This window comes from Schistocerca gregaria, chromosome 2 (assembly GCF_023897955.1).
Source record: "Schistocerca gregaria isolate iqSchGreg1 chromosome 2, iqSchGreg1.2, whole genome shotgun sequence".
NCBI lineage: Eukaryota > Metazoa > Arthropoda > Insecta > Orthoptera > Acrididae > Schistocerca > Schistocerca gregaria.
In genome coordinates, this window is record NC_064921.1 from 87,039,498 (window position 1) to 87,067,211 (window position 27,714).

At 38.8% G+C, this 27,714-nt stretch overlaps 1 protein-coding gene across 3 annotated transcripts in view; it reads left to right on the plus strand.

Moving 5' to 3' along the window:
- Nucleotides 1-27,433, plus strand: part of LOC126336375 (sialin-like) — a 207,135-nt gene extending 179,702 nt beyond the window's left edge. For all 3 annotated transcript variants that reach the window (XM_049999985.1, XM_049999984.1, XM_049999986.1), the window contains exons 5-10: nucleotides 2,063-2,283; nucleotides 3,158-3,304; nucleotides 11,109-11,241; nucleotides 17,486-17,641; nucleotides 21,211-21,296; nucleotides 25,945-27,433. In XM_049999985.1, coding sequence (XP_049855942.1) covers nucleotides 2,063-2,283; nucleotides 3,158-3,304; nucleotides 11,109-11,241; nucleotides 17,486-17,641; nucleotides 21,211-21,296; nucleotides 25,945-26,172 — 971 coding nt within the window. In that variant the 3' untranslated portion in view covers nucleotides 26,173-27,433. The remainder of the gene's footprint in view (nucleotides 1-2,062; nucleotides 2,284-3,157; nucleotides 3,305-11,108; nucleotides 11,242-17,485; nucleotides 17,642-21,210; nucleotides 21,297-25,944) is intronic.
- The last annotated feature ends 281 nt before the right edge of the window (nucleotides 27,434-27,714 follow it).

Below are 27,714 nucleotides of genomic sequence, written 5' to 3' on the forward strand. Positions count from 1 at the left end.
ATTATTGTTTTCACAAAGTTTTCCTGTCTGTATGTATAGATTATTCAAGAAGTCCCTGTACCCTCTTGAACTGCAGAAATAAGTAATTGTTTTATTATTCTGAATTTGACAAAAAGCATTGTTTTCAGTATTGTTTTGTTTCAGTATTGCATTGTTTCAGTTATTTATTCATGTCTTGAGCGATATGATGTTTTTTCAAGCTACTGCTAAAGTGAGAAAACACACTTAACACTGTTCAGGAGCAATTAGTGGCATGTGTATGGGTGCAAAAATGTCCACAGAAGTGCAAACAATGACAATGAGTGTATTTAAGAATTGCTTTAGCTAGGCCTTCCCTCGTAAAGCAACCCTACTTCACTGGAAGAAACTTTCTATTGTTTCAAGCAGTGGCAAAGAAACACAAAAAGATAGCTATACCATTGTTGCTCAAGCACCTCTTGGGCACAATGCAGTTACATTGAATATCACCTAAATTGCTTTGGATTTACAATTTTAACCTCATAACCAGTTTGTTTCATGGACCCTGAGAATGGGAAGAAGCCTTGAAACTTGTTGAGAGTGCCAGTATCCATGTAGTGTAGCTGAGTTGCTTTCCAGTGATAGTATGTTACCTTTCTCTATTGTTAACTAAACATAAAACTGAGAAAACACTGTTGTTTCCTACTAATGTGCAATTAACAATGTGTTATCAAACATGTCCTACCCAGCGCTATATTTCAGTGACAGCTGTAACACAAATTGCTATCTGTTAAGCTTTAGAGAGTGGAGAAGCTTCTGTAGCTCACTTTACTAAATGAGCCGTTGATGTCCAACACTTGTTGACTTTACTATTGTTACTATAATTTATTTAGTGTTGATAGATATTGTGACAGTAGGGCATTAACATCCAAAAATTCCCATCATTTGTATGGAAGGTACGCCAAATTGTTTAGACGTGCCAACAGGGCAGGGTGGGCAGCAATCTGTGCTGTTGTGTTCAGGAAGGTTTCTGAGAAAAGTGACAGTTCGTTGATACAAGGTGACCAAGACAAAATTTCTAGTTGATGTGATAAATGGCTCATAATGTAGAAAAATATAAGTTAATGTGGATGCGTAGGAGAAACAAACCCGTGATGTTCAGATACAGAATTAGTAGTGTCATATTTGATTCAGTTATGTCATTTAAATATCTGGGAATAACACTGCAAAGCAATATGAAATAGAACGAACATTTGAGGATTGTGGTAGGGAAGGTGGATGGTCGACTTTAGTTTATTGGGGAATTTTAGGAAAGTGTGGTTTATCTGTAAAGGAGACTGCATGTAGGACTAGTGCACCCTATTCTTGAGTGCTGCTCAAGTGTTTGGGATCCTCATCAGGTCAGATTGAAAGAAGACACCAAAGTAATTCAGAGGTGAGCTACTAGATTTGTTACCAGTAGGGATGGAAGAGTTATGGATATGCTTCAGGAGCTCAAGTGGGAATCCCTGAAAGGAAGAAAACATTCATTTTGAAGAACACTACTGAAAAAGTTTAGAGATCTGGCATTTGAAGCTAACTGCGGAACAATTCTACTGCCACCAACATACTTTTCGAGTAGGGACGGTGAAGATAAGATATGAGAAATTAGGGCTCCTACAAAGGCATGTAGACAGTTGTTTTTCCCTCACTTATCTAAGAGTGAAATGACTAGTTATGTTACAGGGTACTCTCTGCCATGCACCATATGGTGGCTTGCGAAGCATGTATGCTGATGCAGATGTAGATGTAGATGCAGACAATTTTGTTTTATTAAAGTTGCTGAAATTGGCAGATTCCCCATTTGATGTGTACAGGGTGATATGAGTAATTACACTATATTCATGGTGCTTATTTGTTTTTTACTGCATCAATCTGTGTTCTTTTATATGGTAGTGTTCACAGAGTTCTATCTGACCATTGTATTGTATCATCTTGTTTGATGTGAATGCCCTACATCAGTTTTGGAAACTTGAAAGGATACAAATAAGATTTCCCTTTCTAATTTAAGAAATAACAGAAAGTAAATGTATATGATGCAAAGAACATGGTACTTTATTCACAGGAAGCTCTGTAGGAACAGCTCTAACATTCCCACTTTGTGGTCTGCTTATATCATGGTTTGGTTGGCCTTCTGTTTTCTACACAACTGGTGGAATTGGAATTCTGTGGTTCATCATTTGGTGGCTTGTTGTGTATGATTCCCCTGCTGAGCATCCTTATGTGTCTATGAAGGAGAAGCAACTCATCCTGGATAGTTTGGGAACATCAGTGTCCGAGACAAAGGTAATACTGGTCATAATTTTTACAGTATGCGAATGCATTATACTGCATTTTATGTTATTTAAAAGAAGTTCACAAAGTAGGCTTGAAAATTAATTGTAGTGAGGCAAAAATATCTCTCCCTCCCTCCATCTCTCACTCTCCCCCTCCACCTCCACATCCCCTTCACATCCCCATTCAACTCCCCCTTCCCTCCCCCTCCCACTCCCTCTGTGCCTCTCCCTCCCCTGTTCTCTCTCACTCCACTTCCCCCTTCCCCTCCCCCTCCCCTTGACAATGAAAGATGATCTGTGGGGACATCATTATGCTTCTGAAGGCTTCTGATGAAGACGTTGAGAGAACTGTGAGGCTGTGGTTGCGAAAACAGTGTGTCGACTTCTTCCGTGATGGCTTCAGAAAACTTGTTCATTGTTGGCAGAAATGTATCCAACTGGCTGGTGATTATGTGGAAAAGTGAATATTGGTAATTAAAGATCACATTCTAAGGATTATTTCTGCATTTGATTTATTAAAATATTCCCATCCAAATCCAATAAACGAAGGTGAAAGCATTATTTTTCATTCAACCCTCATATAACTTAAATTACTGCTGCATTTGCATGTAATTTTTAATTACAAATTCAACATATTATTCATTAATACCATTAAGTCCAGGATTTTGGCCAGAGGGAAAATGGTGTAGGAAATGATTTATTTTAAAAATACATTCATAAATTCTATCAAGTTGTTACACAATGAGTGTTGATGAATGAATTATTTGATATACTGTATGTGCTGTCTATTGTTAGTTAGAACATGTTTTTAATGTAAAAAAAGTATTGGTTCGAATAACTCAAGAAAACTATTAGACTGACTTATTCACATTATTTATTCACAGGCACCCACACCTTGGAAGGCAATTTTATTATCAGGTCCAATGTGGCTCAATATTTTCTCTCAGTGGGGTAGCACATGGAGCTTGTTCACACTTATGACACAGGCGCCAACTTATTTCAAGTTCATTCATGGCTGGAACATACATATGGTAAGTGTTATTTAAAATGTGTATGAATGTTCAACTGTTGTAAACTCTTAGTACTACCACAATATTTGGCCATGATCACCAGACTTGCAACCTTATAGCTTTTTCGTTTGAAATGGAGTTAAAAGCTGCCAATAAACAAGAGGTGGGTTTGACTGACCAATACCTGTTGGCCCAAGGTATGAGTAACTTCAGGCAGAGGGATGAAAATTGTATTTGATAGAATGGCTGGTAGTTGAATGACGTAATTCTTCATAAGTGACAATGTAAATCAAATAGATGATGTTCACCTTTGATTACACTGAACAACAAATTTGAAGTGAAAGTGTATAAATTCCATGGTTCATGGCCGATGCTGTTTCCTATCTGCTTTGCCCCTTTATTATAGTGCGTTTCTACATTGTGTCTCCATATATTTTGCATTGTACTGGTAATGACACCAGTTGCTAAGGTGTTTCTTAATTTTCCTGTTTTATGTTCAAGATATTTGATGCTTTGCACACCTGTGTCTCCCATACTAATTTATTGGTTACTGTAGTGGGGTTTCGCCCTCTTATTATAATATCTGAATGTAAATTTTCTTGCTCTGATTTGGTAGCTAGTTCTTAGGAAAATTGTTTAATGTACTGTACCACAGGTAGGCATTTGCCCATTTGCAGGACTGTTTCATGTCAGATTTTGTTTACAATTTACGTTGCACTAAGTAATTTTGAGGCAGTTTGTCTATAGCTCTTGTGCATGCATGAGTGCATGCGCTTGGCCGCTAGCCGAGCCTCGCCGTGGAGCTGCTTGCAACGGCTAGTTTCCTTGTTGCTTATGTGTGACCCTTATTCCTGGCCCGATGTAGCTCCGTCTTTGTTTTCCTTACTGTTTTTATTATTTATAGACATAATCTTATAATTATGTGTCTTTATTCTGTATTAGTTTTATTCTGTGACATGTCCAACATTTGGCCCACAAAATAATTTAATTTTTGTATCACAATTTTCCTTATTATGAAATCATTAGATTGATGATGTATTTCAATGTTTAATATATGTCTGTATGGGTTAATTTATAGATTCTGAAGAAGATACCATTATTGGCATCAAAACCTAGGTATATAAAAAAAAGAAACCCTTGCATCTGAAGGCTGAATTTCTTATTGTCTGAACAATTCACAGTTGCTGAAGCACTGCATTATGTTTAAGATTTGCATTATAATATTTGATTTTAAACTTAACATAAAAATCCATGTATACTGATCTCACTGCAATAAAACAGTGTAAAATGAAAACTAGAGCTAATTTTGAATTGTCTTTGTGACATTCACGATCATCACATTAGAACTGATACGAATTGGGCTATTTTCATTCGGTTTACATTTTCATTGTTGCACAGAGTTAGTTATAAGTAAAAGTTTTTTCTTAAACATCAACATACTGATGTTTACTTGAAAACTGGCCATTTTGTGTAGATCACTCTGTATTTATCCATCAGACAAGATACATTCATAAAAATTCCTTCTTAGTCTGAAAAATGGTTGTTGCTTGGAGTTTCTTGTGCAGTAACGAGCACACATTACAATTTTATGTAATTGCTTCTGTTGTCACAAAGAGTTGTCTGTTAATCCTTTTATGCTCATGCCCATCCCACTGTAGTAATTTACACAGCCAGATGGCACAGAAATGCCTTGTTCTGTTAAAATTATTTATCAAAAATTAATGGAATTTTCAGGAACTGTATCAACAGAACTTTATTACCTTTAAAACATAGATGAACACTTAAAATAAATTTTCCATGTTCTACACTCTGAAGCAATCTTCAAAACAAAGTCCTACATTGCAGTCTCTTCCTACAAGTTTTCAGCAGTTCTTTTATGAGATACAGCCTAAATTTTATTTGCACATCTTCCTTTGTATTTTCAGTTGCACAATAATATTCACTGAAATATTTAATAGCCTTCAAAACATTTTCACATACACTCCTGGAAATGGAAAAATGAACACATTGACACCGGTGTGTCAGACCCACCATACTTGCTCCGGACACTGCGAGAGGGCTGTACAAGCAATGATCACACGCACGGCACAGCGGACACACCAGGAACCGCGGTGTTGGCCGTCGAATGGCGCTAGCTGCGCAGCATTTGTGCACCGCCGCCGTCAGTGTCAGCCAGTTTGCCGTGTCATACGGAGCTCCATTGCAGTCTTTAACACTGGTAGCATGCCGCGACAGCGTGGACGTGAACGGTATGTGCAGTTGAAGGACTTTGAGCGAGGGCGTATAGTGGGCATGCGGGAGGCCGGGTGGACGTACCGCCGAATTGCTCAACACGTGGGGCGTGAGGTCTCCACAGTACATCGATGTTGTCGCCAGTGGTCGACGGAAGGTGCACGTGCCCGTCGACCTGGGACCGGACCGCAGCGATGCACGGATGCACGCCAAGACCGTAGGATCCTACGCAGTGCCGTAGGGGACCGCACCGCCACTTCCCAGCAAATTAGGGACACTGTTGCTCCTGGGGTATCGGCGAGGACCATTCGCAACCGTCTCCATGAAGCTGGGCTACGGTCTCGCACACTGTTAGGCCGTCTTCCGCTCACTCCCCAACATCGTGCACCCCGCCTCCAGTGGTGTCGCGACAGGCGTGAATGGAGGGACGAATGGAGACGTGTTGTCTTCAGCGATGAGAGTCGCTTCTGCCTTGGTGCCAATGATGGTCGTATGCGTGTTTGGCGCCGTGAAGGTGAGCGCCACAATCAGGACTGCATACAACCGAGGCACACAGGGCCAACACCCGGCCTCATGGTGTGGGGAGCGATCTCCTACACTGGCCGTACACCTCTGGTGATCGTCGAGGGGACACTGAATAGTGCACGGTGCATCCAAACCGTCATCGAACCCATCATTCTACCATTCCTAGACCGGCAAGGGAACTTGCTGTTCCAACAGGACAATGCACGTCCGCATGTATCCCGTGCCACCCAACGTGCTCTAGAAGGTGTAAGTCAACTACCCTGGCCAGCAAGATCTCCGGATCTGTCCCCCATTGAGCATGTTTGGGACTGGATGAAGCGTGGTCTCATGCGGTCTGCACGTCCAGCACGAACGCTGGTCCAACTGAGGCGCCAGGTGAAAACGGCATGGCAAGCCGTTCCACAGGACTACATCCAGCATCTCTACGATCGTCTCCATGGGAGAATAGCAGCCTGCATTGCTGCGAAAGGTGGATATACACTGTACTAGTGCCGACATTGTGCATGCTCTGTCGCCTGTGTCTATGTGCCTGTGGTTCTGTCAGTGTGATCATGTGATGTATCTGACCCCAGGAATGTGTCAATAAAGTTTCCCCTTCCTGGGACAATGAATTCACGGTGTTCTTATTTCAATTTCCAGGAGTGTATGTGTCTTTCTTGTGATGCCAGTTGAAACCTGTAATAATACAGATACAAAAAGGAAAGATAGAAACTACTCTGCAAATTTTTTATATCTATGTGGACAGTTTGTAGTTTGAAATTTGCTAGAGTGACCTGTTTTCCATCAAAGTTCTTAAATGCTGCATCAGCACAAATATCCCCACACTTAGCTGACAAGGTAATCTTGTCCATTATCAACAGACAGCACAATACGGTCTTTACCTGCAAGACTACAGCAGGAAAGTACTACTCCTTTACAGTTTTGTGAATTTTTATATGGCACAGTTGCAGAAAACTTAAATGTAACACTCCTTATTTAATAAATGACCTTGTGATAAGAATACATGCATCATGATAATCAAAGAAATGAGTAAAAATGACCTCACATTGTCTTTGTATCTGAATGATTCAGTTCAGTGACTGTTATGAATATCAAATGAAATAAACAGTTTTATATGTTATTGGTTACAGTTATTTATGTATTAGATGTTGTATAGAATTTATCATTATTTCTAGTCATCCTTTGTCAAGAAGCTTCAATTCATATCACTGAATCTCTATTGTGCTATCTGTCATGAGAAGTTCGAACATCTGTTTTGTCCCTAATGATAGCTACTGACAATACCCCATTGGTGCTTTTACACTGTCATTTGCATTCCAAAATCAGTACACACTGAGGTGACAAAAGTTATGGGATATCTCCCAATATCTTGTTGGACCTCCTTTTTTCCAGTGCAGTGCAGCAGCTTGACACGGGATGGGTTCAACAAGTGACCGGAAGTCCAATGCAGAAATACTGAGCCATGCTGCATCTGTAGCCATCCACAATTCTGAAAGTGTTGGTGGTGAAGGATTTTGTGCATGCATTGACCTCTCAATTATGTCCCACAAATGTTCGATGGTATTCACGTTGGGTGACCTAGTAGGCCAAATTTTCTTTACTCAAATTGTCCAGAAAATTCTTCAAACAATTTGCCATGAACAATTATGGCTTGGTGACTTGGTGCATTGTCATCCATTGTTGTCTGGCTGCAAACAGTCTCCAAGTAGATGATCATAACTATTTCCAGTCGGTGATCAGTTTAGTTGGACCAGAGGACACAGACAATTCCACGTAAACACAGTCTCCACCATTATGGAGTCACCACTAGCTTGCACTGCGCCATGTTTACAACTTGGGTCCACGGCTTCATGGGGTCTGCACCACACACGAAACCTACCATTAGCTCTTACCAACTGAAACTGGGACTCACCAAACCAAGCCCTGGTTTTCAAGTCATCTAGGACCCAACTGACATGGTCATGAGCCCAGGACAGGCACTGCAAGTGACGTCATGCTGTTAGTAAAGACACTCACAATGGTTGTCTGCTGCCATAGACCATTAATGCCAGATATTGTCCTACTGTCCTAATGGATATGTTCGTTGTACATCCCACATAGTCGTCTTTGGTTATTTCACATTGTGTTTCTTGTCTGTTAGCACTAACAACTCTACACAAATCCCATTGTTCTTGAATGTTAAGTGAAGGCAGATGGTCATTGCATTGTCTGTGCTGAGAAGTAATCCCTGAAATTTGGTATTCTCATAACACTCTTGAAAGTATGAATCTCAAAACACTGAAAACCATAACGATTTCCGAAATGGAGTGTCCCACGTGTTTAACTCCAACTGTGTGGCCATGATCATGTCGGTAAGCTTTTCACATGAATCATGTGGGTACAAATTGCAGTTCTGCCAATGCACTTCTGTTTTACACCTTGTGTACACAATACCAGTGCCACCTGTATATGTGCATATTGCTGTCCCGTGACTTTTGTCACCTCAGTGTGTTTTGCTACTTTTATTCTTTTCCTAAAATATTCTTAAATACTGATTTACGTCAACAATAGATATCCTACATATTCTTCTTCTTCTGCAGTCTTCTTTGTTTGGCACTGTAGTTATTAAGCCCAGTTTCTTTAATTTAGCCCTATATTTTCATTTGGGGTCTAGATGTTCTGCATACTTCTGTTGGGGATAATTGTATCATTCCTAAACCCTTGACTGCAATTTAGTGTCCTTTTGTGAAAAGTTTGCTCTAAAATTATCACAAATTTGATGCCCTTAGTTCTACTACAGCACAGAATTTGATAACATTTTCATCATTTTCTCATTTCCAAACCTAAAAAAGAATATTGGTAAGTACTGTACTAAAAAATGTGCTCTACAGACAAAGAATTGAGAATAAATTATGCATCCAGGATAAGAAAAATGAATATTTATGTACATACAGTACTGAAAATATGAAAAGAAATCAATAATAAATTATTGATAAAGAATACTTTTTCCTTGTATTTTAATATTATTTTTTGTACAGCAATAATTGCCAGGAAACTGTACAACATTTTTCCTAAACATTCACTTTTCCTATTTTTTTAAACTTCATACTCTTTATGCAAAGCATTGTGGTTATCACCCCTCACCATCTAAGCTCCTTTGTACAAAATAGTATTTCCATGGAACAAATTCTGTGATTAACCATTTCTGTGGCATTATAAATGCATTATCAGATAGTGAAGTAGGCATTTAATAGTTTGCATATGTTTAGGTGAGAATATTCACTCTGACAAAAATCTTATAACTGACATTTTTTAAATGTTAGAAATAAATATTATAGAATAATAAGATATGCATTTAAGGATTCCATAACATTCTGGAATCATTGCTTTCGCAGTCTACTATATAGGGTGTTTCAGGAGTAACAGTAAATATTTTAGGAGATAGTAGTGTAGAATAGTTTGAATAAAACATTCCATACAATGTATGTCCAATTTTATTGGCTTCATAGATACAGCTGATTACAGAGGCGAGTTTTCATTTCATATGATGGTGCTCCCATTGCTACTTTTTATTTTTAAAAAATATATCAAATGTCATTCTTGTTTTGAAGTTACAAAGCTGAGCATGAGTTTACATTGCTGATTTTTTTTACTGTGATTTAATTGTGGTTTGCTGACCAATTCTGCTGTATTGTTGAAGCATGCCGTAGACATTTCCAAATTCTGAGTATGCTAATAAAATATTTATGTATGGGTTCTGTAATGGAGATGCTGCTTTTGCTTGTAGAGAACATGGTAGATGATTTCCTCATCACGGTATGTCAGATTCATTAGTATTTACTCATGTTTTCACTAAATTGTGTGTGGCTGGTGTAGCTTCCAGCAGCCATATCTCATCTGGACATGCAAATGAACTGTGTGTGGATGAAGAAGACATTATTCAGCTGGTAGAATGTAGTCCTTAAACAAGCACATGCAGAGTTTCTACATGTATCGATGTTCCACATACAAGAACATGGTGGATATTATAGCTAAACAACTTCTGTCTTTATCATTTACAGTGGACTGAACACCTTTAACGGGGAGATGAAAGTAGCTGGTTTGAATTCAATTGTTGGTTAATTGCAAATTGCCAAGTAATCTCATTAACATTGTTTAGTGATGAAGCCAGTTTCAATTATAGCAGTACGACTAACACTCGAAACTCCCATCGGTGGCCCAACAAAAATGCATATGCCTTTGATAGACATACGTTTTCAAGCTCACTTCTCTGTAAATGTATGTTGAGGCACAATAAGCAATCAGTTGAATGCATCTATTTTACTGTCGCATCATTTCACAGAGCCCTCTTTTTTAGACTTTCTTGAAAATGAGCTTCCAGTGTTGTTGGGAGAGGTTCTTACGGCTACAAGGGTGGGTATGTTCTTCCAATTTCATGGGGCACCTCCACATTTTAATTGTGAGTTGGTACTTCATCTTCACACAACATTCCCTAGTATATGGATTGACAAAAATGGTCAGATTTCTTGGCCATCAAGGTTCTCAGACTGTGGGAATGGTTGAATGGGAAGTCTACAAAGAAAACAAAACACATAAAATGAATTAATTGTTTGGATTATGAATAGTGCATCTCTCATAAGAAAATGCCAAGACAACCTCAGAAGAGCGTTGTCAAGAGAATTTGAAAGTGGATTGAAGTTAGAGCTGGAATTTATAAAAATAAACTTTGAGTTTAATCACTTGCCTTTGTGTAAAACCTTCTGTGAGTATTTGTTTTAGTTACATGCTAACAGCTGTATTTCTGTAACTAATGAAAATTTGACGAATGCTTCATTCAAATCAGTCTATACCACTGCCTCCTAAAATATTCACTCTTCCTCCTGAACCACCCTGCTTAGTTATGTCAAATCCTTCCTTGTCTTTCCAAGCACATAATGAATTCCACACTTTACTTTAAAAGCCCTTAGCAAAATCATTTTATTTGCAACTGGGTAAACTAATGGCTGGATTAACATGTCAGTTAATGGCAACTCCTGAAAATGTAAACTGTGACAAAATAATACAGTTGGTCCTTTCCATTACATTTCAGACTGGGCTTCTGTCTGGGATTCCACATGTCTGCCGCATTATTGTGGCATTAGTGTTGTCTCACGTAAGTGACAAAATGTTGCGAAAAGGTATCATGTCAAAAACAGGAATTCGAAAACTTGGATCGGCTGTATGTAAGTATCAAGTATTTCATTTATTAGTGTAGGAAAAGATAGATTGCTACTTACCACAAAGAGGTCATGTTAAGTTGCGGTGAGGCACAACTAAAAGACACTTATGCATTAGCTTTCGGCCAAGAAAAAAAAACACACACACATTCATTCACACAAGCAAACACACCTCATGCACACATGACTGCAGTGGCAGCTCAGACCAGAATAAAAAAAAAGAAACACATGCATTCATTTACCCAAGCAAGGATGTGTGCATGAAAAGTGCTCTCTTGTGTGAATGAATGTGTGTGTTTTTATTTTTATGACAAGGGCTATGGCCAAAAGCTAACATGTTTTTTTTTAGTTATGCCTGTCTGCAACTTACAATGTTTCAGTAAACAGGAGAATGGGGAAACAACATTTCTTTGATTAAAGTTTGAATTCGTATTTAAGACATGGGAGGGCGGAAACATTATAAGTTCCTAATTTGGCTTCAGTTAGACACAGAACTGCTAAAATTTAAAATTATTCCTCAACTGATTATTTTCATTGAAAGTTAGAATAAAAACTCTGTATAATTTTTATCCAGTTATTCCTGCCCAAATATATCATTAGCAGTATGTCAGTTATAGACTACGTGCTGGAAATTTAGACTGTCACATTGCCTGAATATTCACTTAGAAAACATCAGATTATTATCTGCTGCATAGAAAGTAAATTTACCTTTAGAATAACATTTACACTTTAGGCAGATTTGATCTTTGGCTGTTGGTGTCTGATGGAATTTTCTAGTTAGTGTGATGCTACCAAATTCTGTTAACATTTTTCAATAGGATACAGTGTCAAACTGTTTGAAATAAAACATGTTATTATCTGAATTAATTATTACTCAACTAATGACATTATACTAGTGGATGAAAGATGCTTCCATGCTTGTTTCAAGGTACCAAAGGGAAGAGAACGTTAGTCAGTTGTAGCTTTTTATTGCCCATCAAAGACAGTATAGAGTTCACAGGTACTAGATCAGTCACATTATACACTACATATACACTGAAGTGTCGAAGAAACTGGTATAGGCATACGTTTTCAAATACAGAGAGAGATATGTAAACAATCAGAACACAGTGCTGCTGTCAGCAATGCCTATATAAGACAACAGGTATCTGGCAGGTTGTCAAGATTTAAGTGAGTTTGAATGAGTCGTTATAGTCACTGCATGGGTGATAGGACTCAGCATCTCCGAGGTAGCGGTAAAGTGGGGATTTTTTGTATGATCATTTCATGAGTGTACCATAAATATCAGGAACCCGTATCAAATCTCCAACATCACTGTGATCAGTAAAAGATCCTGCAAGAACAGGGCCAACAACAACTGAAGAGTGTGACAGAAGTGCAACCCTTTCACAAATTGCTGCAGATTTTAATGTTGGGCCATCAGCAAGTGTCAGCAAGTGAACAATTCAACAAAACATCATTGATGTGGGATTTTGGAGCCAAATACCCACTTCTATACCATTGCTGACAGCATGACACAAAACTTTATTCCTTGCCTGGGCCTATCAACAATGAAACTGAACTGTTGAAAATTGGAATGCTGGTCAGACGAGTCTCATTTCAAATTGTATTGAGTGGATGAATGTGTATAAGTATGGAGACAACCTCATGAGTCCATGGATCCTGCATATCAGCAGGGCACTGTCACAAGCTGGTAGAGGCTCTGTAATTGTGTGGGGCGTGTGCAGTTGGAGTGATATGGGACCCCTGATACATCTAGATACGACTCTGATAGGTGATATGTACATAAGCATCCTGTCTGATCACCAGCATCCATTCATGTGCATTGTGCATTCTGACAGTTTGGGTAGTTCCAGCAGGACAATACTACACCTCACACATCCAAAATTGCTACAGAGTGCTACAGGAAAGCTCTTCTGAGTTTCAACACTTCCGCTATCCACCAAACTCCCCAGACATGTACATTATTGAGCATATCTTGGATGCCTCGCAACATGCTACTCAGAAGAGATCTCCACCCTCTTGTACTCTTACAGATTTATGGACAGCCCTGCAGGATTCATGGTTTCAATTTCCTCCAGCACTACTTCAGAAATTAGTCGAGTCCATGCCACATTGTGTTGTGACACTTCTGTGTGCTCGCAAGGACCCTACAAGATATTAGGCAGGTGTACCAGTTTCTTTGGCTCTTCAGTGTATTTTTCAATATGCAATCATATTATTGTCTCTCCTTTGATTTTCATATAATTACAATTCATCTTTGGAAACAATGATAAAACTACTATCACTGTCCAGTGCAGCAGTCACAAACCATGATTTTGTAAGAAATTTCTAAGTCCATTTGGAGAGTTACAAATGTAATAAGTAATCTTTATGGAAAGTAGAAATCTATCTTTTTGGTACATTGTTGATATCCCAAGCTGGAGTTTACATTTATTAGTTTGCCTATAAACAACAGAAATGAATATTTCTTACTCCAAGGAACACCAGTCATTTAATTTTATGTTTTCAAAATAATTCTGTATCATAAGCTGACTTCCATATTTACGAGTCAAAATTATTTTTTCCTTATACAAAATTTTAAGGGCCAAAAAACTGTGATTTATTCATCTCATAACCTATCTTTGCTAATCGTTGCAGTAAGATGCAAGGGGATACAAAAAATGTTCACTAAAATTCATTTAAATAGTGAGATAAATCAGTATTTTAAAATTAAAACAACTTTGATGAGAATGGACAACTTTATTAACACTGCAAGGCTAACAGTAAGCAGCACTGCACTTATTTTAAAAGTTCACCTTTCACAAACACTTTCACTCAAGAATTCTCTTGTATGGATGAATAGTAACACACATATTCATTCTTGAATAGTTTTAACTGCAGGAAGTTGGGCCTTATGGTCTAGTGGTAAAGCACATGCTTGAAAACAGAAAGGTTGTGGGTCAAATCCAGTCAAGCAACAGAATTTTCAGAATGCCTTCAAACCTAACATTCCTCTCTCAGTGAGACAGAGATTCACCAGAAATGACATTGATGAAGTGGCATCTAATTGAAAGAGTTATACCAGACCATTGAACTGCATGACATTAATGCTATTATTAACTGCAGGAATGAGAATTTCTGTTATTAGCTATCTGTACAATATAGAATTTTGGGTCTCTGCTAGTGTCAGCACATAGTTCCGATGTTGAAAATACATCGAAGTGTTTAAATGCTCGCATAATCTGCATTTGACCCCAAACATAAGCAGGTACCTTGGACAGAATGACCCCTCCATGCCAAGCAGTATGGATCCTGAAAACACTGATCATGTGAAATCCAACTCGCACTTTTCTCACTTGACATACTGAAAGCTTTGGATCAAGGCAGTCGGGTAGATGCAGTATTTCTTGATTTTCAAAAAGCATTTGACTCAATACCACTCCTATGCTTATTGTCAAAATTACAGTCATATGGGTTATCAAGTGAAATTTTTGACTGGATTGAGGACTTTTTTGCTAAGGAAGAAATAGCATGTCATCTTGGATAGAGAATCACCATCAGATGTAGAATCAATTTCAGGTGTGCCCACAGAGAAGTGTGTTGGGCTCTTGATGTTCATGTTGTATATTAATGACCTTGCAGACAATATTAATAGTAAAATCAGGCTTTTTCCGGGTGATGCAGCTATCTATAATGAAGAAGTGTCTGAAAGAAGCTGCTTGAATATTGCCAGATCTTGATAAGATTTCAAAGTGGTGCAAAGATTGGCATATTGCTTTAAATGTTCAAAAATGTAAAATTGTACACTTTGCAAAACAGAAAAACTTAGTATCATATGACTATAATATCAATGAGTCACATCTGGAATTGATTTCATACAAATACCTGGGTGTAACACTCTTGAAGGATATGAAATGGAATTATCACATAGTTTCAGTCGTGGGTAAAGCAGGTGGTAGACTTTGGTTTATTGGTAGAATACTGGGGAAGTGCAATCAATCTACAAAGGAGATTGCTTACAAATTACTCATGTGCCCAATTCTAGAATATTACTGAAGTGTGTGAGACTCGTACCAAAGAGGACTAACAGGGGACATTAGGGCAGGACGAATGGTCACAGGTTTGTCTGATCTGTGGAAGAGTGTAACAGAGATGCTGAAGAAACTGAGCTAGCAGCCTCTTGAAGAGCTACCCCAGGAAAACCTACTTATAAATTTCAAGAACAGGTTTTAAATGATGACTCTAGGAATATACTACAACATACCTGTTGTTCACATAGGTATCATATGGATAATATTAGGATAATTACAGCACTCACAGATACAATGCAACAATCATTTTTCCTGCATTCCATATCTGAATGGAATGGAAGATGTAGACATAGATTATTTTACAAAAACTTGTCTCGAAATCCTATTTGCCAAAGCTGCTGTTCACATAGGTTAAATGTCTGTTACATCAGAAAAGTATTGAAAGAAAGATGATGAAATATGTTTACTTCATCAGATGGTAGGTTGTAGTTTAAGAACTTGAAAAAGATTCTTGTATATTGCTTGTCTGAACACCATTTAACTGCAGGGGGTTGGAAAGGTGAATTATTGTTTGGATTCTTCTCTGGATGATTCTTTGCAAAAGGCAAACTGAGAGACAGTTAACAAGTTCTGCTCTGAGAAAAAGGAGTCTATATTCAACCATAGCCCTCTTTCCTAAAAACTTTTGAAAGGAGTCAAAAGAGTGAAGCAGGTCTATTATTAGTGGTGGTTTTCTGCAGGATATTCATGTCTGTCACAAAATATAGCCTCTTTCATTGACTGACTACAAAGACATGTTAAGGGTAGTCCTTTGAAGTCAGCACAACATTTTAACACACTGCTAATGGTGCTACCACAACTATAAGAATGGCTACTCTTTAGTAAACTGATGAATTCTGTAGTTTTGAAACTTGTATCTGTTAGTGTTGTATGCAATGTCTGCTGAAGTAAATCTAAAGCAGCTTTTTTGCGTTATAGTTTTTGGTGCACTGTTTGCTGCAAATGTGAGAAAGTGCTCGTCACTAGTATTTTATCTTTAATGTCTCTTCCATTGACTTCCTTCTACCCCTTTCCTTTTTATATCGTATATTATTATTCTCTCAATTTATTTACAGATTTTCGTCTCATTATTTAATTTCATTTTGTGTATACACATGTCTTCTTGTCTCACAAATTTTACATTCATATTGTATGACATCTATTGTTATTCCCTTTCATTGTTCACATCCATAGACAACCTATTCTTATTCCCATTCATTGTTCACATCCATAGAAAACAAGAAAACTGATTAAATATTACAGATGGGCCAAAAAATTGAATGTCGAAGCAGTAAGGCACCAACCAGAGAATACACAACTCATATGCAATTTGACATGTTACAAGATTTTACTTAATATGACAATGAAATGAGAAGCGTCTTCAGGTGTAATATTAATTATTGGATCTTCTCATAAACTGTGGGCCACAGCAAAAGAAAAGCATCTCTCTGAGCCTTCTGCACCCTGCCACCCCAAATATATCCCCCCTCCCTCTTTCTCAATATATTCCCTCTACCTTCATGTGATAAGGAAAGGAAAGAAGATTGGGTTTAATGTTCCATTGACATCAAGGTCACTAGAAACGGAGCACAAGCTCGAATTGTGTCAAGGATGGGGAAGAAAATCGGCTGTGCCATATCAAAGAAATAATCCCAGCATTTGCCTGGAGCAATTGAGGAAAATCACAGAAAACTTAAATCTAGCTGGCCAGATGCAAGTTTGAACCATTGTCCTCACAAATGCAGGTTCAGTGTGCTAACCAGTGCACCACGTTACACATTCTGCATGTAAGAATGTAGTCGTAAAATGTACTCTCTCTCTCTCTCCCTCTCTCTCTCTCTCTCTATCTCTCTCTGTCTCTGTCTCTCTCTCTCTCTCTCTCTCTCTCTCTCTCTCTCTCTCTCTCTCTCTCTCTCTCTCTCTCTCCTCCCCCTTTTCCCCCCTCCCCCCCTCTCTCTCTCCCTCCCCCTCTCCCTCTTCCTCTCCCTCCCTCCCTCTTTCATGCATGCACGTGCGTGCGCTAGCGCGCACGCGCGCACGCACACACATACACACACACACATTGCCAGACAAAGCTCACTATGAATTTAACCTATTGTGTCTGTTATTCTTATGATATGTTATTTGCCTGGAAATCCAGTTTAAAGTTAGTAGAAGAGGTAGTGAATAGTGGAAATAAAATATGTTTCAACTTCCAGGTTGTATCATTCATGGATTTTTTATGTTGGGATTGGCATTCTCTGGCTGCAACTACTTGGCAGCAATCATTTGTATTGCTGCATCAGTGGGAACAAGTGGAGCAGTCTCATCTGGACCATTTGCTAGCTTTGTTGATCTCAGTCCCAACTATGCAAGTAAGTTTCCTTAATGTTTAATATAGATCTTTTAAAGGTAATTACATTTTATGAAAATAAACTTGCAGATACTATATTGTAGGAATGTACCGACTAAACACGTAGTTCATTCCTATAAACATTTCCAAGAAACCTCTTCTTGCAAAGTGTTTCATTCCTTCATGTTCAAAAGCTCCAAATAAACACTGGAGGGATTTACAAATGAATTCCTCTGACTTTCATACTAGCTTGTCCCCTCCCTAAGACTGGAGTTGTTTTTGTGCTACCTCATCTTCTGTGGTACTTTTAAGTTGTTCCTCTTTACTTTCAAAATATTTCCTGCAAACCATGCAGTATAGCTTCAGTGTATTTGAATAATGGCATCATGGAACTGCCAAAAGCTGCCATACTACATATTTATTTACAGACAACCAGTTTCAGTCAGATCACCATCTTAAAGCAATCGATTAACATTAAATTAGTTAAAAGGGCATTCCGTGGTTTCCAATGTATAATTATTTTCAGTTGCAGCATCTGTCATATATAGATTAATATGGTATACATTTCTCCATCAGTCACCAAGTGCAAATATCAACTGTCCATTGCAGTCTTCAGCATACTGTGTGACTAAAGTGTCATTGAGAATAAAAACATATTATAACATTGTTTCAAGGTTCCATGATGCTACCTCTTTAATTTTCTTTCAACTTAACTTTTAATTGGGTTGGTGGTAGTGATAAGTCCCCTTACCTCCTTGTCTAGGATTCAGAATGGAGTTATGTACCAGTACTCTGGTGGGAAAATATTCAACAAGCTCCTGTCTAACATAAAGCAAGAAATTGAAAATCCCCAACAATTTGTCAGAAGTGCCACAGGGAACTGTGATGTAGCCACTCTTGTTCTCTACATACATAAATGATCTACCAGACAGGGTGAACAACAATCTGTGACTGCTAATGATGCTGTAGTGATGGGAGAGTGTCATCTTTGAATGACTTGTAGGACGATAGAAGATGACTTGGATAGAATTTCTATTTGATGTGATGGATGGCTAGTTGCTCTATAGACAGAAAAATGTAAGTAATGCAGGTGAGTAATCCTGTAATGTTCGAATATAGTATAAGTAGTGTATTGTTTGACACAGTCACGCTGAGTTAGTATATAGGCATACTGTTGTAAAGCAACATGAAATGGAAAGGGCCCATAGACAGTTGCATGTGAGGTGAGCAGTATACTTTGGTTCTTAGGAAGGATTCTAGGAGAGTGTAGTTTGTTTTCAAAAGGAGACACTGTACAGAACACTTACGCAACCCATTCTCAAGTACTTCTCCAGTGTTTGGGATCCCCACCAGATTGGATTAAAGGAAGACATTGAAGCAATTCAGAGGTATGCAACTATAGTTGTTACTGGAAGGTTTGATCAATATGTGAGTATTACAGAAATGCTCTGTAGGGTCAAACAGGATTAACTGGAGGGGAGAAGACATTTTTTAGTGAAACATTATTGAAAAAATTTAGAGAGCAGGAATTTACGACAGTCTGCAGAACAATTTTGCTGCCATATCCGTCTTGCATAAGGACTGCAAAGACAAGATATGAGAAATCAACGTTCATACAGAAGCATATGAGGTGCTATCCAAAATTTTCAGGACTGTTGCTGCCATCTGTTGAAAACCTTACCTTTGGACTAATGGTCACCATTACCCTCAAAGTAGTTCCCATCTGCAGGTACACATTGGTCCCAATGCTTCTGCTACTGGTAAAATGTTTTCTGGAAGTCCTGTTCTTTTAGGATGTTTATCACTGCCAGCGATGCTTCTTGAATCGTCTGTAGAGTGTTGAACTGATGGCCTTTCAACTTCAGTTACAATTTTGGGAATAGCACGAAGTCACAAGGCGAGTACGGTGGGTGGGGTACAACCGCCATGTTGTTTTTTGGCAAAAAGGTCCTGGTGAGCAAGGACGTGTGACAGGGTGCATTGTCGTGATGTAGCAGCCATTTCCCTTGACGCCAAAGTTCGGACCGTCATCGCCGCACATTTTCACGGAGCTATCACAAAATGTCACAGTAGTACGCAGAATTCACTGTTTGGTTGGGTGGGATGTATTCTTTGTGCACAATTTCCTTGGTATCAAAGAAAATGATGATCATGCTCTTCACTTTGCTTTTCACCTGTTTTGCTTTTTTAGGTCTTGGACAGCCAGGGCTCTTCCACTGGGATGATTGTTGCTTTGTCTCTGGGTCATAACCATAAATCCAGCTCTTATCTCCGGTGATAACCCATAACAAAAAGATTGGGACATCAGATGCGGTCTGACGAAGATCTGTGCACACTTCAACACACTGTGCCTTCTGATCGGCAGTCATGATCCTTGGCACAAATTTTGCGACGACACAATGCATGCCCAGTTAATCAGTCAACATTCATTGACATGTCCCATAACCAATACCCACTTCATCCACAAGGTCTTGAATGGTTTGACGTTGATCTGCACAACCAATTGTTGAAGTTTGGCAACAATGTCTGGCGTTGTGCAGCTAACGGGCCTTCCAGCGTAAGCATCATCTTCGACGTCTGTACGGCCGGCCCTGAATTGAGCATACCCCTCAAACACACGCATGTGGCTCGTGTTCTGTTCCCCAAACACTTGTTGAATCATTGCAAGGGTCTCTGTAGCACTTTTCCCGAGATTTGCACAGAATTTGATACACACACGCTGTTCTGTTCGCAGATCCATCGTAAAATTGCCACACACCAAACACAGAGTATTACGGGAATCACTGTGGACATACAACTTGTCCTCCCAGCTGAATGCCACTCCACACACTGACTCATCAGATATGCAGCTCTCGCCACCTAGTGGTGCAAATATCTACTACTCCTACTTTCCAGATGGCAGCACCAGTCCCGAAAATTGTGGATTCCACCTAGTGTAGATAGCCTTTTTTCTCACTGCTTTTGTTAGTGGAACAAGAAAGGAAATGAACAGCAGTGCTACAAGATGTTCTCTGCCACTCACTGTATGATGATTTTTGAAGTATGTATTTATTTGTAGATGTAGATTCAAAAGAAAATTTAAAAAATACATCAGTGGCCAATCCTTCTACAAACTATCTGAGTATCTAGGTTCAAGGACTGAAAAATTCTGTTAACTACATGGCAAGTAGCTGTATTTGATATAATGCTGCATTAGAAGTAGTAATGTACCATAAATGGGACTCAGTATTTACAGGTGTAGGAAAATATTGTCTTTGAAGATGCCACCATAATCAAGATAAACAGCAGTATCTGCAAAAAGTGAGGCGGCAGAAGCTTTTTTCAAACTATTGGCTTCGTTACTAATTTATTAAATTAAATTTAGATGGCATAAGTGTGAACAGTGTTAAGCTGTGTACTCATAGTTTATTTAAACGCAGCATAAATATTAAGTTTCTATTGTCTCCTTATCTTTTGTTAGTGTATACCATGAATGGTTCCACATTCCTGTAACTTCTTATTGGTGGGATGAACACAACACAGTTAATTAGTAAAGTTCAGTATATGCTTAAAATTAATGTAATATTAAATATCTTATCATCCCTATTTCAGGTATCCTGTTTGGCATAGGGTGCACAGTGGCTGATCTTCCAGGTTTCATTTCTCCAGCTATAGTTGGAACACTGACATATCAGAATGTAAGTATCTGCATTTACATCTGTACTCTGGAAACCACTGTGAAGTGCATGGCAGAGGGCACATCCCATTGTATCAGTTATTTGAGTTTCCTGTTGTTCCATTCACATATTGAGTGCAGGAAGAATGAATGTTTAAATGCTTCTCTGTGTATTGTAGTTAATCTGATTTTTCCCTCGTGATCCCTGTGTGATTGATAAATAGAGGGTTGTAGTATATTCGGGATAGTTTATGTTTATCTTCAAGAGTTACCAGGTCAGTTTCTTCAGCATCTGTGTGGTACTCTCCCATGTATCAAACAAATATGTGACCATTTGTGCTGCAATTTTCTGTATATGTTCAATAATCCCTGTTAGCCTTATTTGGTATGGGTTCCATACACTTGATTAATATTACACACTGTGCCATATGAGTGATTTGAAAGCAATTTTCTTTGTAGACTGATTGCACTTGCCCAGTATTCTACCAATAAACTAAAGTCTACAATCTGCTTTACCCATGACTGGGTCTGTGTAGTAATTCAATTTCATATCCCTATAGAATGTTACTCCCAGATATTTGTATGAATTGGCTGATTCCAACTGTAACTCACTGATACATTTTTGAACATTTAAAGTAATTTGCCAATCTTTGCACTACTTTGAAATCTTATCAAGATCTGACAGTATTTATGCAGTTTCTTTCAGACAGTACTTCTCTGTAGATAACTGCATCATCTGCAAAAAGTCTTAAGTTACTATTGATGTTGTCCACCAGGTCATTAATGTACAACATGAACAACAACAGTCTCTACACATTTCCCTGGGGAAAACCTGAAGTTACTTCTACATCTGACAATGACACACCATCCATGATAATATGCTGTATCCTCCATACCAAAAAATCCTCAATCCCATCAGAAATGTCACTTGAGATCCTTATGATCTTGACAATAATTGTAGATATGGTACTGAGTCAAATGCTTTCTGAAAATCAGAAATACTGCATTACCTGACTGCCTTGATCGGGAGCATTCATTATGCATGAAAAAAGTGTGAGCTGGGTTTTGCATGATAGATGTTTTCTGAATTCATGCTGGTTGGCATGCAGAAGGTCTTTCTCTTCATAGTACCTCATTATGTTTGAGCTCAGAATATGCCCAAAAAATTCTACAGCGAATAAATGTCTAGGATATTGGACGGTAGTTTTGTGGGTCACTTCTACTGGCCTTGTGATAGATTGTGACTAGAAGAGGGTCTAACTCGGCCACAAATTTAGTATAGAATCTGATACAGATGCCATTGTGACCTGGAACTTAATTCAGTTTTAATGATTTCAGCTATTTCTCAACATCACTGATACTAACACTCATTTTGCTAATTTTTTAGTGGTACGAGGATTAATTTGGGGCAATACTCCTGGGTTTCCCTTTGTAAAAGAACATTTTAAAACAGTTTTAGTTTCCTGTCTCATTCACAAGCTGTTGGACACCAACTCCGGTAGCACAGCCCTTAAGTATGACGAGAATGTCTTTGGTTTTGTGAAAGATCATTTGTCAGTATTCTGCTACGGTAGTCACTGAAGGCTTCACGCAATGCTGTCTCAACAGCAGAATGCATTTCATTCAGCATCTCTCTGTCTACAGCTCTGTGCTTTGTTATACACCTATTATGCAGTAATCTTTGTCTCCTTAGACACTTCTTTACAATGATTGTATATAATGGAGGGTCCCTCCATTATGAATTATTCTACTTGTCTGTCCAGTGCTTTGTCAAATATACTTTTAAACTTGAGACACTGTATTGTACTTTAATTATATATGTAAATACTACTGAACTTTTTTTATATATACACTCCTGGAAATGGAAAAAAGAACACATTGACACCGGTGTGTCAGACCCACCATACTTGCTCCGGACACTGCGAGAGGGCTGTACAAGCAATGATCACACGCACGGCACACACACCAGGAACCGAGGTGTTGGCCGTCGAATGACGCTAGCTGCGCAGCATTTGTGCACCGCCGCTGTCAGTGTCAACCAGTTTGCCGTGGCATACGGAGCTCCATTGCAGTCTTTAACACTGGTAGCATGCCGCGACAGCGTGGACGTGAACCGTATGTGCAGTTGACGGACTTTGAGCGAGGGCGTATAGTGGGCATGCGGGAGGCCGGGTGGACGTACCGCCGAATTGCTCAACACGTGGGGCGTGAGGTCTCCACAGTACATCGATGTTGTCGCCAGTGGTCGGCAGAAGGTGCACGTGCCCGTCGACCTGGGACCGGACCGCAGCGACGCACGGATGCACGCCAAGACCGTAGGATCCTATGCAGTGCCGTAGGGGACCACACCGTCACTTCCCAGCAAATTAGGGACACTGTTGTTCCTCGGGTATCGTCGAGGACCATTCGCAACCGTCTCCATGAAACTGGGCTACGGTCCCACACACCGTTAGGCCGTCTTCCACTCACGCCCCAACATCGTGCAGCCCGCCTCCAGTGGTGTCGCGACAGGCGTGAATGGAGGGACGAATGAAGACGTGTCGTCTTCAGCAATGAGAGTCGCTTCTGCCTTGGTGCCAATGATGGTCGTATGTGTGTTTGGCGCCGTGCAGGTGAGCGCCTCAATCAGGACTGCATACGACCGAGGCACACAGGGCCAACACCCAGCATCATGGTGTGGGGAGTGATCTCCTACACTGGCCGTACACCTCTGGTGATCGGCGAGGGGACACTGAATAGTGCACGGTACATCCAAACCGTCATAGAACCCATCGTTCTACCATTCCCAGACCGGCAAGGGAACGTGCTGTTCCAACAGGACAATGCACGTCCGCATGTATCCCGTGCCACCCAATGTGCTCTAGAAGGTGTAAGTCAACTACCCTGGCCAGCAAGATCTCTGGATCTGTCCCCCATTGAACATGTTTGGGACTGGATGAAGCGTGGTCTCACACGGTCTGCACGTCCAGCACGAACGCTGGTCCAACTGAGGTGCCAGGTGGAAATGGCATGGCAAGCCGTTCCACAGGACTACATCCAACATCTCTACGATCGTCTCCATGGGAGACTAGCAGCCTGCATTGCTGCGAAAGATGGATATACACTGTACTAGTGCCGACATTGTGCATGCTCTGTTGCCTGTGTCTATGTGCCTGTGGTTCTGTCAGTGTGATCATGTGATGTATCTGACCCCAGGAATGTGTCAATAAAGTTTCCCCTTCCTGGGACAATGAATACACGGTGTTCTTATTTCAATTTCCAGGAGTGTATATATATCATTGATGTCCAAACATTGCAGTGATACTGACTATAAATATATATCGTTAATACATTCTACTGCTCTGTAAAATTCCAATGCACACTTTGTATGTTAGGAAATTATGGTGACTTTTTTGACTGAAGTGATCTGGTGAAGAAAACATAAGAATGCAATGGGGATGGAGTTTTAACTCCTCATGATCCTCAGTAAAAAAAATCTTATCATTAGACATGCAGGCTCTCATTTACTCTGGAAAATCTGGTTGGGAAAATCTGATGCCCTCTGTGCCTCTCCTCACATTAGTTTTTTGTCTGTCCATCTTCTGTTATTTTAAGTACAGCTGTAACGTTGTATTCTGAAAACACTTTTCTATCTTCATTGTTAGTCTCAAAACATCCATTATCAAGCCCTTAGCCCTAATATTCATAATTGGGTCATCAGTTCCAGCACTATGACAGTAGATCTTAAACTTAAAATTGTACATTTCAGTTATATGGTATACACCTTATTGATCACATATGGATGATAGCAAATGTTGTGTGTCCTCTCTAACTATATCGATTCCAATAGTACTCTTTTCAAGTCTGCATCCATCATTTAAGTTCTGTGAAATTAAGTGGCTCTGTTTCTGTCTTCTCGAATTAAAATGTAACTTCCTTGTACTTGCTCTCCTGCACATAACATTATCACTCTCATTTGTAAAATTAATTGTGAGATATATACTTCATTACTACGCCATTCATGAATTATAGATAATATTTGTGAGATTTTTATTTCTTATCCAAGATAATTGAAAATGTAATATCTATTTGTGGTTGTACTGATACATGGCGTTTTCAAAATAATAACACAGATTACGGAAAAAAGGATGCATGTGGCCAGGGGTTGGTAGTGTGTGTGGATAAGGATGGGCCAGGATATCATGTTGATTGGATGGTAGCAGAATATCACTTTGCCGGGGGGGGGGGGGGGGGGGGTGTATGATTGTAGATGGAATATTCCTCTCATTTCTGGATACTGTGATAAACAATCAAAGTTGTGACAAATGTGACTGTTCTGGGATCATACTGGGAGATGTGTGGGGAAGAGAGTGCTCATTTGCTGCAGGTTCAGGACTGAAATACCTGTAGGATTCACTACAGACAAAAATTTATTAAGCGATGGAAACTCCAGGTAGGAAAATCAACAATGTAGGAAAAGACAGATTGCCAGGATGTGTAATTATTAAGTAATTTTGTAGTTTGACAAAGAACTTACATTTATATTAATTGACATTTATTTTGAACTGGAAATTCTTAAGGTGCCTAGTAATATTGTATTATAGCATTTGAATTATTTGTCACTCTGTGATCTTCTGTCTAACAGATTCTTTGTTGATAGTAATAATTATTTTGATGTTTGGCTGTTCTAGCAAACCCCTAGTCAGTGGCAGATAGTCTTCCTGATCACAGCTGGAATGCTGTTTCTTCCTGGAGTACTTTATCAAGTCTTTGGCACTTCAGAACTTCAATCTTGGAACACACCTGACAAAGGTGATCATGGAAAACATCAAGACAAGCTTGAAGATATTCTGCACCCAAGTGACATCTCTTCAAAGGGCTATAATGAGAGTGTAGAAATGGAATCTGTAAGGCTGTGACAATAAGGCAACTGGAAATAAATGTTTTATGTCCTTTCAAAATACTAAACTTTAATGACAAGTATTTTGTATTTTTTCTTATAGTATGTGGAAACTCAGGTTTATCATGATCACTTGTGTTGAGCCTTGTTAACAGCTTTATCACAAGTTTATTGCTCCAAATGTGTCCAATTTTAACGTTCTGTTGAATCATTGTATTCAGTTAACAAATGTCTTTAGACACCATTTTAATTTTGTAATAGTATTTATTTATTTATATGTAAACAGCTTTTTTTTTAAAAAAAAGTAAGAAAATGAAATAAAAATATTTGATATCACCTTTTATCTCTTATGTGTCAAAGAATAAGTTATATTATTAGGAATATGTTTCAGTGTGTCATATAAAGAGTTTAAGGGGAGTGATAATTTTAGTTATTTTACTCCTCATTAATCATATTTCTGCATCAGCCTCAGGCATAGCATATCTTGCCTTTTCTTATTTCCTTCAGTTTCCTAAGTTTAAGCTGGTGATTTCCTAAATTTAAGCTGGTGAGGTGGTGCAGTTGATGAAGACATGGGACTCATATTTTGAAACACTAGGATTCAAAACTCAGTGAATGCATGAGATTAATAGAATACTTCTTCTCACCATTTTGACAGTCCTTTAACTCCTGGAGCAGTGAAGTTAAGTTAAAAAAAGTATTAGTGCACACAGAGGTGCTAATAACTGAACAACTTGCAGGAACATCTTCAAGGATCTTGGCAGTCTTACACTCATATGCCAACACATTTCCTTCATAATTAGTATTTCTGGTTAATAATAAGAGTGAATTTATGATGAACTGTGAAATTAGCAATCTGAGTACTAGAAATAAAAATTATTTTCCATATAGATATGCAGTTCTATCTAGAGTTCAGAATGGTGTTTTATATTTTGTTGCAAAAGACTGTAACAGGTTACTAGCAGAAAACAGATGTGAAACTAGAAATCCTCAAATAATCAAAAACAAAGTATAGGAGGATCTTATTAACCATTCCTTCTTTAATTAATGGCACTAGTTGCTCAAATGTTTGTATTGAATAGGTTTTGACTTTCAGTAAATAGACTGCTGATAATGTTCTGTGAAATGTATAATTATAGTTACTTAATTGCTTTGCTCGGCATATTACATGAAAATAGCAGCTAAGTAGTGTAAGATCCAAAACTAGAGGCTTTTTTCTTTATGTATATAAAGAAGCTGAAAAGTAATTCCTGTACTCAGTATGAGTACTTCAGTATTAATCATGTTATTGTTACTTTACAGAATACCCTCTTTTATCCATTAGTTTTCCCAGTTTTTAGATTTGGGCTACCCTTTCATATCTTCTCCTGTGTGTTTTAACTTCATCGTTTTTATAGTTTGACTCTTCTAACTGGATCCCCCCACTTTTAGTGGACCCTCTCTCTTCACTGTGTAACTTTGAAATTGCAGGATTGATGACCTCACTGTTTAGTCCTGCAGTCCCCCCCCTCAATTAATCAGTCAATCAATTACTTTACAGAAGGCGTCTGCAGTAGTTGTT